The following is a 12,210-nucleotide window of genomic DNA, read 5'->3' on the forward strand; positions in this document are numbered from 1 at the left end:
AGATGACACACGGGAGATGACACATGGGACAGACGACTGATGAAACATGACAGATGACACACGGGACACACGACAGATGACACACGACACACGGGACAGATGACACACGGGACACACGACAGATGACACACGACACACGGGACAGATGACACACGTGACAGATGACACACGGGACACACGACAGATGGCACACGGGACACACGACAGATGGCACACTGGACAGATGACACACGGGACACACGACAGATGACACACGACACACGGGACAGATGACACACGTGACAGATGACACACGGGACACACGACAGATGACACACAACACACGGGACAGATGACACACGTGACAGATGACACACGGGACACACGACAGATGGCACACGGGACACACGACAGATGGCACACTGGACAGATGACACACGACAGGTGACACACGACAGATGACACATGGAACACACGACAGGTGACACACGACAGATGACACACGGAACACACGACAGATGACACATGCTGGATTGGTCAGGATCTTACCGCACACAGCTGGATGTACTTGGGGGCCTGGCAGGACCAGGGGAGGGGGCTCTGGAAGGATCGGCCCAGGTAATAGAAGGTCCAGGCAATGATGACGTTATAATAGAGAGAGACCAGAGAGGAGACCAGGAGCATTCCGACCCCAATACCTGAGGAGGACAATGGGGAAACGATCGGTCATTGCCGGCCCCCCGATAAAATGAAATCCACATTTCACCCATATCCCAGAATTTAGAGCAGGGAGAACCATTGTCATCAATGAGGACCATTGTATGTCAGACATGACTGGTCCCATGAGGGCCGTACCATTGTATGTCATACATGACTGGTCCCATGAGGGCCGTACCATTGTATGTCAGACATGACCTATGAGGACCGTACCATTGTATGTCAGACATGACTGGTCCCATGAGGGCCGTACCATTGTATGTCAGACATGACCTATGAGGACCGTACCATTGTATGTCAGACATGACTGGTCCCATGAGGGCCGTACCATTGTATGTCAGACATGACCTATGAGGACCGTACCATTGTATGTCAGACATGACCTATGAGGACCGTACCATTGTATGTCAGACATGTCTGGTCCCATGAGGGCCGTACCATTGTATGTCATGCCATATCTATGGGAACAGCCGTGACACCTATGGAAACATCCGTGGCGTCTATGAGAACAGCCATGGTACTAGCCCTGCATTCTGGAGTGGAAACCTGGATACCCCATTTAAACCCTGTGAAGGGAAAAAGCACATCCAGCCAAACAGGAAAGTGTGTGGCGTATACAGCGGGTGAGTGTAACCACATAAGGGGAGAGGAGTCACATCTAGAGCGGTGTGGTGGAGGAGTGGAGATGTAATCTGCTGTTTATTCAAGAGACAAGAGACACGGGTTAAACGTTTTTTTCACTATTCCATTATTTGGATTATGATCTGAAGATTCAACGTATGGACTATGATTTTACTGGGATACATTATATTCTCAGGAGCTTTTCACAGTGGTGTTGGTAACAATGTTTTTAGGAAGTGGACATTGTTTGATAGAACTTGAAACAATTCATTTGATTCTCGTTATTTGTTTATTTACTTTTTAGTGTTGAATAATATTTAGTCACAGGATATTTTTTTCAACAGATCGTATATATTTGTTATCACTATTCATCTGGTGATATGCACTATATAATAATTTGTGTTAATTAATTTCGATACAAACTATTAATTTTCTGTATGCTCGGGGCAGGGCTTGCACAGTGTAGTAACATTTAGTAATTCATGTTCACTGGACTGGGTCTATCATCTTTAATATTTTTGAATTCACTGGTGTGGATTTATATTCAGCGCCGCTTTTTCTATTGTTTAGATAAGGAATATTGTACACATTTTGTTTTTTTAAAGTGGCGGCTTAGTTTAGAGTGTTTTGTTTAGCGCAGTGGTGATACACAATAGATGGTGGGAAAGATTAAGGGCCGGTTCACACTGCAGGCGCAGCGAGGCGACTCCGACTTGCCTCGCCGCGACCTGCAGCGGCCTCGGCGGCGACTTGCAAATGACTTCTGTATAGAAGTCAATGCAAGTCGCCCCGAGGTCGCCCAAAAGTAGTACAGGACCCGTCCTATCCAGCGCCTCCTACAGGAGAGTGCTATATTATAAAGCCACCCTTGAGCTCCACTCAGTGACTTGGCCTAGGTTGAGATGATGTCATCACAGCGCCTAGAGGCGATTCAGTTCGCATTGTGCGCTATACAAGTATTTCATTCATTCATTCATCAGTCTGCTGCAGGCAGGAGGAAGCATTTCCCCAGTCTCCCATCCCCCAGTTACAGAATCCGCCTTAACACAGCACAGGGGCCTTTGTCCCTTTTCTGGCAGATTACCTTTCAGGATGGGGCAGCACTTCCAGACAGTGATGGGCCCCGCGGCCCCATACTGGCCCAGGCTCAGCTCCATCAGGAAGAGGGGGAGGCCGGTGAAGAAGAGCATGATGGAGTACGGGATGAGGAAGGCTCCTAAAAGAGGAAAAAAAACACACTCACCATCAGATACGATCCAACCAATCAGCATATACAATGTAACAATCTGATTCTGCTTTCTACTCTGGATATGGAGGATCACATTTATCCGACAAGGAGGAGACTCGATGCCTATGAACCCTCCACACATCAATCACCCCCACCAAACAATCCCCCCACCAAAAAACAACCCCCCTCCACACAGCAATCCCCCCCTCCACACAGCAATCCCTCCCCCTCCACACAGCAATCCCTCCCACCACACAGCTATTCCCCACCAAACGACAACCCCCCCGTCCACACAACAACCCCCCGTCCACACAACAACTCCTCCCTCCACACAGCAATCCCTCCCTCCACACAACAATCCCCCCCACCACACAACAATCCCCCCCACCACACAACAATCCCCCCCCTCCACACAGCAATCCCCCCCTCCACACAGCAATCCCCCCCCTCCACACAGCAATCCCCCCCCTCCACACAGCAATCCCCCCCCTCCACACAGCAATCCCCCCCTCCACACAGCAATCCCCCCCCTCCACACAGCAATCCCCCCCCTCCACACAGCAATCCCCCCCCTTCCACACAGCAATCCCCCCCCCCCTCCACACAGCAATCCCCCCCCTCCACACAGCAATCCCCCCCTCCACACAGCAATCCCCCCCACCACGCATCAATCCCCCCTCCACGCAACAAACCCACCAATCACACAACAAACCCCCCTCCACGCAACAATCCCCCCAGCCAGTCTTGTGATTCACATGGCCAGGAAGACCACGCCCCTTTCCTCATCACCTCCCTGTGCATTGCCCCCCCCCCTCGCCAAAGTGATGATATAAGTCCCCCTCCCCCAGTGATGATATGTATATATCCCCAGGACAGGCATATGGGACTCTAGAGGACTTCCTGTGAGCTGGTCAGATTATGGAGAACAAGAATACCTCTGCTACTGTAAATGTGTGCATTCCTACATTCCTGAGGAGATCCGGCCTCCATCGCCATCTATTCCTGAGGAGATCCAGTCTCCATCGCCATCTATTCCTGAGGAGATCCAGTCTCCATCCCCATCTATTCCTGAGGAGATCCAGTCTCCATCGCCATCTATTCCTGAGGAGATCCAGTCTCCATCGCCATCTATTCCTGAGGAGAACCAGTCTCCATCGCCATCTATTCCTGAGGAGAACCAGTCTCCATCGCCATCTATTCCTGAGGAGAACCAGTCTCCATCGCCATCTATTCCTGAGGAGAACCAGTCTCCATCGCCATCTATTCCTGAGGAGAACCAGTCTCCATCCCCATCTATTCCTGAGGAGAGCCAGTCTCCATCCCCATCTATTCCTGAGGAGAGCCAGTCTCCATCCCCATCTATTCCTGAGGAGAGCCAGTCTCCATCCCCATCTATTCCTGAGGAGAGCCAGTCTCCCTCCCCATCTATTCCTGAGGAGAGCCAGTCTCCATCGCCATCTATTCCTGAGGAGATCCAGTCTCCATCGCCATCTATTCCCGAGGAGAGCCAGTCTCCATCCCCATCTATTCCCGAGGAGAGCCAGTCTCCATCCCCATCTATTCCCGAGGAGAGCCAGTCTCCATCCCCATCTATTCCCGAGGAGAGCCAGTCTCCATCCCCATCTATTCCCGAGGAGAGCCAGTCTCCATCCCCATCTATTCCTGAGAAGAACCAGTCTCCATCCCCATCTATTCCTGAGGAGAGCCAGTCTCCATCCCCATCTATTCCTGAGGAGATCCAGTCTCCATCCCCATCTATTCCTGAGGAGATCCGGCCTCCATCCCCATCTATTCCTGAGGAGATCCAGCCTCCCTCCCCATCTATTCCTGAGGAGATCCAGTCTCCATCCCCATCTATTCCTGAGAAGAACCAGTCTCCATCCCCATCTATTCCCGAGGAGATCCAGTCTCCTTCCCCATCTATTCCTGAGGAGAGCCAGTCTCCATTCCCATCTATTCCTGAGGAGATCCAGTCTCTATCCCCATCTATTCCTGAGGAGAGCCAGTCTCCATCCCCATCTATTCCTGAGAAGAACCAGTCTCCATCCCCATCTATTCCTGAGGAGATCCAGTCTCTATCCCCATCTATTCCTGAGGAGATCCAGTCTCCTTCCCCATCTATTCCTGAGAAGAACCAGTCTCCATCCCCATCTATTCCTGAGGAGATCCAGTCTCCATCCCCATCTATTCCTGAGAAGAACCAGTCTCCATCCCCATCTATTCCTGAGGAGATCCAGTCTCCATCCCCATCTATTCCTGAGGAGATCCAGTCTCCATCCCCATCTATTCCTGAGGATATCCAGTCTCCATCGCCATCTATTCCTGAGAAGAGCCAGTCTCCATCCCCATCTATTCCTGAGGATATCCAGTCTCCATCCCCATCTATTCCTGAGAAGAGCCAGTCTCCATCCCCATCTATTCCTGAGGATATCCAGTCTCCATCCCCATCTATTCCTGAGTAGAGCCAGTCTCCATCCCCATCTATTCCTGAGGAGAGCCAGTCTCCATCCCCATCTATTCCTGAGGAGAGCCAGTCTCCATCCCCATCTATTCCTGAGGAGAGCCAGTCTCCATCCCCATCTATTCCTGAGAAGAGCCAGTCTCCATCCCCATCTATTCCTGAGGAGAGCCAGTCTCCATCCCCATCTATTCCTGAGGAGATCCAGTCTCCATCCCCATCTATTCCTGAGGAGAGCCAGTCTCCATCTATTCCCGAGGAGAGCCAGTCTCCATCTATTCCCGAGGAGAGCCAGTCTCCATCTATTCCCGAGGAGAGCCAGTCTCCATCTATTCCCGAGGAGAGCCAGTCTCCATCTATTCCCGAGGAGAGCCAGTCTCCATCTATTCCCGAGGAGAGCCAGTCTCCATCTATTCCCGAGGAGAGCCAGTCTCCATCTATTCCCGAGGAGAGCCAGTCTCCATCTATTCCCGAGGAGAGCCAGTCTCCATCTATTCCCGAGGAGAGCCAGTCTCCATCTATTCCCGAGGAGAGCCAGTCTCCATCTATTCCCGAGGTGAACCAGTCTCCATCCCCATCTATTCCCGAGGAGAGACGGGGATGGAGAAAAAATATAAAGTAGAGTAATAGAGTGATTCAGGAGGTTTGGCTGACACCAGGTAGGAGTGTATCCTGTTCTGGGTGGAACGATCTAGCGATGTTGTCACCAGTCTGACATGTCGATCGGTCAGGTGTCACGTCAGTCTACTTGCTTATTATGTGTTGGGTGTGGAGAGGAAATCTGATGAGTAAACACAATTTTCCTCGGCTCATTATCCCGGGACACACCAAAACTTTCCAATCTGTGTTCTCTATAAATATAGAACCTGATCCAGAACACAGCGTGACTTTCCTCCAACCAGTGTTCTTTATTGATCTATAAACTGACAAGGGTGGAGGGTGGAGGACCTCAGCTATGGAGGGGGGGGTGGAGGACCTCAGCTATGGAGGGGGGGGGTGGAGGAGATCAGAGATCAGTTATGGGGGATGGAGGAGCTCAGTTATGGGGGATGGAGGAGCTCAGTTATGGGGGATGGAGGAGCTCAGTTATGGGGGATGGAGGAGATCAGTTATGGGGGATGGAGGAGATCAGTTATGGGGGATGGAGGAGATCAGTTATGGGGGATGGAGGAGCTCAGTTATGGGGGATGGAGGAGCTCAGTTATGGGGGATGGAGGAGATCAGTTATGGGGGATGGAGGAGATCAGTTATGGGGGATGGAGGAGATCAGTTATTGGGGGATGGAGGAGATCAGTTATTGGGGGATGGAGGAGATCAGTTATGGGGGAATGGAGGAGATCAGTTATGGGGGATGGAGGAGATCAGTTATGGGGGATGGAGGAGATCAGTTATGGGGGATGGAGGAGATCAGTTATGGGGGATGGAGGAGATCAGTTATGGGGGATGGAGGAGATCAGTTATGGGGGATGGAGGAGCTCAGTTATGGGGGATGGAGGAGCTCAGTTATGGGGGATGGAGGAGCTCAGTTATGGGGGATGGAGGAGCTCAGTTATGGGGGATGGAGGGGCTCAGTTATGGGGGGTGGAGGAGATCAGTTATGGTGGATGGAGGAGATCAGTTATGGGGGATGGAGGAGATCAGTTATGGGGGATGGAGGAGATCAGTTATGGTGGATGGAGGAGATCAGTTATGGGGGGTGGAGGAGCTCAGTTATGGGGGGTGGAGGAGCTCAGTTATGGGGGGTGGAGGAGCTCAGTTATGGGGGATGGAGGAGATCAGTTATGGGGGGTGGAGGAGCTCAGTTATGGGGGATGGAGGAGCTCAGTTATGGGGGATGGAGGAGATCAGTTATGGGGGATGGAGGGGCTCAGTTATGGGGGGTGGAGGAGCTCAGTTATGGGGGATGGAGGAGATCAGTTATGGGGGATGGAGGAGATCAGTTATGGGGGATGGAGGGGCTCAGTTATGGGGGATGGAGGAGATCAGTTATGGGGGATGGAGGAGATCAGTTATGGGGGATGGAGGAGATCAGTTATGGGGGATGGAGGAGATCAGTTATGGGGGATGGAGGAGATCAGTTATGGGTGATGGAGGAGATCAGTTATGGGGGATGGAGGAGATCAGTTATGGGGGGTGGAGGAGATCAGTAATGGGGGATGGAGGAGATCAGTTATGGGGGATGGAGGAGATCAGTTATGTGGGAGGGAGGAGATCAGTTATGGGGGATGGAGGAGATCAGTTATGGGGGATGGAGGAGATCAGTTATGGAGGGGGACAAAGGATGGGTGGAGACTGGGGCAGACACTCCCTCCTATGATGTCATAGAGTAGCAGAAACCCCTCCCCTTCGCCTGATTTGGAGTTTCAGCTGGTGTGGTGGGGATGGCAGAAATCTCATATGATTGGCTGGCTGTGCTCTCACCTCCCCCGTTCCTGTAGCAGAGGTACGGGAACCTCCAGACGTTGCCCAATCCCACGCAGTACCCGATACAGGAGAGCAGGAACTCGTACTTCCCCCCCCAGGTCTCACGGGGGGCGGGGCCTGCAGGCAGGGCAAGGGGCCCAGACTGAGGGGCTGATGATGATGGAGGGAGGCTGGCATTGGGATGGAGATCGGATCCCGGATCGGCTGATATCCCCTGAAAGAATAAAAGAAGGAAGATTACATGGACATCCAGCATCATCTAGTCCTTTTCTCCCCAGGTTAAATGTCCCTGGCCCGCCCCTTTTTCTTCATTGGATTTCAGTTCTTCCAATCATGGAGGTTCATCGTCACTTCTGGGTATTACCTATGTAAATGAAATCTGCCTAGGAACGCCTCCAGATTGACACCCGCCTATCAAGGCATTGTGATACTGCCCCCTGCCGGCCCCTCCCTACGGCCACGATCTGCCCCCTGCCAGCCCCTCCAACCAGCCACAATCTGCCCCCTGCCGGCTCCTCCCGCCAGCCACGATCTGCCCCCCGCCGGCCCCTCCAACCAGCCACAATCTGCCCCCTGCCGACCCCTCCCACCAGCCATGATCTGCCTGCATTGCATAGAGAAGCGCAGAGACCCGGTGATGTCATCAGGGGTTAAAGTGCTTGTAAATTCTTACAGACCTCTCTCAGATTAAGGCTCATCTGCAGGTCCAAGAAATATCTCCCAAACCTGCACCTTTTAGGAGATATTTACAAAAAGACAGGCGCCTGCGCCATAGACAGCGGCACGCAGGCGCACTATCGCCGTCAGCAGCATGCCGTTAGTGGCAGCTCCCGTGCGCATGCACATCGCTGCTTCGGCACTGTGATTGGCCGGGGCAGCGATACGCTCTGGACCACAGGGGACAGCAGTGACATCGGTGGCTCCTGTGTCAGGCAAGTGACACATAACGGGCTGCGATGCGATGAGATGCGATGCAATAAGATGAGATGCGATGCAATGAGATGAGATGAGATGCGAGGAGATGAGATGAGATGCGAGGAGATGAGATGAGATGCGAGGAGATGAGATGAGATGCGAGGAGATGAGATGAGATGCGAGGAGATGAGATGAGATGCGAGGAGATGAGATGAGATGCGAGGAGATGAGATGAGATGCGAGGAGATGAGATGAGATGCGAGGAGATGAGATGAGATGCGAGGAGATGAGATGAGATGCGAGGAGATGAGATGAGATGCGAGGAGATGAGATGAGATGCGAGGAGATGAGATGCGAGGAGATGAGATGCGAGGAGATGAGATGCGAGGAGATGAGATGCGAGGAGATGAGATGCGAGGAGATGAGATGCGAGGAGATGAGGTGCGATGCAATGAGATGTGATCCGATGAGGTGCGGTGCGATGCAATGCAATGAGATGTGATGAGGTGCGGTGCGATGAGGTGCGGTGCGATGCAATGCAATGCGATGCGATGAGGTGCGGTGCGATGAGGTGCAATGCAATAAGATGAGATCCGACGAGGTGCGGTGCGATGCAATGCAATGAGATGTGATGAGGTGCGGTGCGATGAGGTGCGGTGCGATGCAATGCAATGCAATGAGATGTGATGCGGTGCGATGAGGTGCGGTGCGATGCAATGCAATGCAATGAGATGTGATGCGGTGCGATGAGGTGCGGTGCGATGCAATGAGATGCGATCCGATGAGGTGCGGTGCGATGAGGTGCGATGAGGTGTGATGCGATGAGGTGTGATGCGATGAGATGCGATGCGATGCACAGTACTCCATTATGCTTTAACTTGGCAGGGAGACGAAGAGGAAGTAACACTCATCAGGGTTTAATTCTCAGCCTGTCCAGCACCCGGATGTATAGGAGACCTCCCGGCCAATCAGAGCATCCCACACTATAGATGTTGTATATTCGTGGCTCCGCCCATTTCCTCTGCCACTTCTACAAAGTGTTTTATCAACAAAGAGGAAAGTTGTCCCATATTTACAGTCTGTGCAGCCCCACCCCCAAGACCTCTCAGTGTGTATACAGTAATTATGTCATTGATTGTCTGCTCTCCGCTCCAACGAGCGTGACATCACCGCACGGAACATTAACCGCCTGAGCGCTGGAAAACGGCAATCCCATCCCACCCCCACTCCATACCGCTTCTCCTCTTCATTCTCTCCGTACCGCTTCTCCTCTTCATTCACTCCGTACCGCTTCTCCTCTTCATTCACTCCGTACCGCTTCTCCTCTTCATTCACTCCGTACCGCTTCTCCTCTTCATTCACTCCGTACCGCTTCTCCTCTTCATTCACTCCGTACCGCTTCTCCTCTTCATTCACTCCGTACCGCTTCTCCTCTTCATTCTCTCCGTACCGCTTCTCCTCTTCATTCTCTCCGTACCGCTTCTCCTCTTCATTCACTCCGTACCGCTTCTCCTCTTCATTCACTCCGTACCGCTTCTCCTCTTCATTCACTCCGTACCGCTTCTCCTCTTCATTCACTCCGTACCGCTTCTCCTCTTCATTCACTCCGTACCGCTTCTCCTCTTCATTCACTCCGTACCGCTTCTCCTCTTCATTCACTCCGTACCGCTTCTCCTCTTCATTCACTCCGTACCGCTTCTCCTCTTCATTCACTCCGTACCGCTTCTCCTCTTCATTCACTCCGTACCGCTTCACCTCTTCATTCTCTCCATACCGCTTCTCCTCTTCATTCTCTCCGTACCGATTCTCCTCTTCATTCTCTCCTTACACTTCTCCCTACACTTTTCCTATAGTATGCGGGGGATGGGAGGTTTCGTCTTTTGGTGGCACCCCGGGGTCCTCATACTGCTTGAGGGATCCATTGGGGTTCTCCATGACATGAGGGTACAAGGGACCCCTCTGCGCTCTACATGAGGCCTCCTCCCTCTCTCGGAGCATGTGATTGGACGGTGTGGTTTGAGGTGTAATGTGAAGGATGTCCAGCAATCTCCTGGGATCAGAGATAATGAAGATCGATTGCCTCATATGAGGAAGTCAGCAGAGCGATCGATCATTCCATAGAGACCGATCCCTCCAATCCCCACCAGACTCCGCCCACTGCCCATCCCTCCCCAGAGATGGACTTCAACTTTATCACCAATTATGGAAGAGCCAATCATCACCCAGCAATAAAGATAAGAGGAGCAACCCGCGGGATCCGCCTCCTCACCACTTCCCAACAACCGATACATGAGAGAGGCGCTCATTATACATCAACCATCGCTGTGCCCATTATGAGGGGTTCCCCCCATCAGAGTTCCCGGGTCTGTACACCCGCTGTGCCCATTATGAGGGGTTCCCACCATCCCTGTGCTGAGTTCCCGGGTCTGTACACCCGCTGTGCCCATTATGAGGGGTTCCCACCATCCCTGTGCTGAGTTCCCAGGTCTGTACACCCGCTGTGCCCATTATGAGGGGTTCTGCCCATCCCTGTGCTGAGTTCCCGGGTCTGTACACCCGCTGTGCCCATTATGAGGGGTTCTCACCATCTCTGTGCTGAGTTCCCGGGTCTGTACACCCGCTGTGCCCATTATGAGGGGTTCCCACCATCCCTGTGCTGAGTTCCCGGGTCTGTACACCCGCTGTGCCCATTATGAGGGGTTCCCACCATCCCTGTGCTGAGTTCCCGGGTCTGTACACCCGCTGTGCCCATTATGAGGGGTTCCCACCATCCCTGTGCTGAGTTCCTGAGTCTGTACACCCGCTGTGCCCATTATGGGGGGGTTCCCACCATCCCTGTGCTAAGTTCCCGGGTCTGTACACCCGCTGTGCCCATTATGAGGGGTTCCCACCATCCCTGTGCTAAGTTCCCGGGTCTGTACACCCGCTGTGCCCATTATGAGGGGCTCCCACCATCCCTGTGCTGAGTTCCCGGGTCTGTACACCCTCTGTGCCCATTATGAGGGGTTCCCACCATCCCTGTGCCGAGTTCCCGGGTCTGTACACCCGCTGTGCCCATTATGAGGGGTTCCCACCATCCCTGTGCCGAGTTCCCGGGTCTGTACACCCGCTGTGCCCATTATGAGGGGCTCCCACCATCCCTGTGCTGAGTTCCCGGGTCTGTACACCCGCTGTGCCCATTATGAGGGGTTCCCACCATCCCTGTGCTAAGTTCCCGGGTCTGTAGACCCGCTGTGCCCATTATGAGGGGCTCCCACCATCCCTGTGCTGAGTTCCCGGGTCTGTACACCCGCTGTGCCCATTATGAGGGGCTCCCACCATCCCTGTGCTGAGTTCCCGGGTCTGTACACCCGCTGTGCCCATTATGAGGGGCTCCCACCATCCCTGTGCTGAGTTCCCGGGTCTGTACACCCGCTGTGCCCATTATGAGGGGCTCCCACCATCCCTGTGCTGAGTTCCCGGGTCTGTACACCCGCTGTGCCCATTATAAGGGGTTCCCACCATCCCTGTGCTGAGTTCCCGGGTCTGTACACCCGCTGTGCCCATTATGAGGGGTTCCCACCATCCCTGTGCTGAGTTACCAGGTCTGTACACCCGCTGTGCCCATTATAAGGGGTTCCCACCATCCCTGTGCTGAGTTCCAGGGTCTGTACACCCGCTGTGCCCATTATGAGGGGTTCCCACCATCCCTGTGCCTGAGTTCCCGGGTCTGTACACCCGCTGTGCCCATTATGAGGGGTTCCCACCATCCATGTGCTGAGTTCTCGGGTCTGTACACCCGCTGTGCCCATTATGAGGGGTTCCCACCATCCCTGTGCTGAGTTCCCGGGTCTGTACACCCGCTGTGCCCATTATGAGGGGTTCCCAC

General features: G+C 53.3%; 1 protein-coding gene across 1 annotated transcript in view; it reads right to left on the bottom strand.

Annotated features, from left to right (window-relative positions):
• The window catches only part of LOC143958890 (sodium-dependent proline transporter-like), a gene marked incomplete at its 5' end in the record, with an annotated part of 31,387 nt that extends 23,746 nt beyond the window's left edge, over positions 1-7,641 (bottom strand). The window contains 3 exon segments of the mRNA XM_077467872.1: positions 529-677; positions 2,402-2,533; positions 7,425-7,641. Coding sequence (XP_077323998.1) covers positions 529-677; positions 2,402-2,533; positions 7,425-7,641 — 498 coding nt within the window.
• Between the last annotated feature and the right edge of the window lie 4,569 nt (positions 7,642-12,210).

The sequence above is a fragment of the Lithobates pipiens genome, unplaced genomic scaffold (assembly GCF_037356315.1).
Source record: "Lithobates pipiens isolate NorthernLeopardFrog02 unplaced genomic scaffold, aLitPip1_a1.2 Scaffold_63, whole genome shotgun sequence".
In the NCBI taxonomy this organism is placed as follows: Eukaryota; Metazoa; Chordata; class Amphibia; order Anura; family Ranidae; genus Lithobates; species Lithobates pipiens.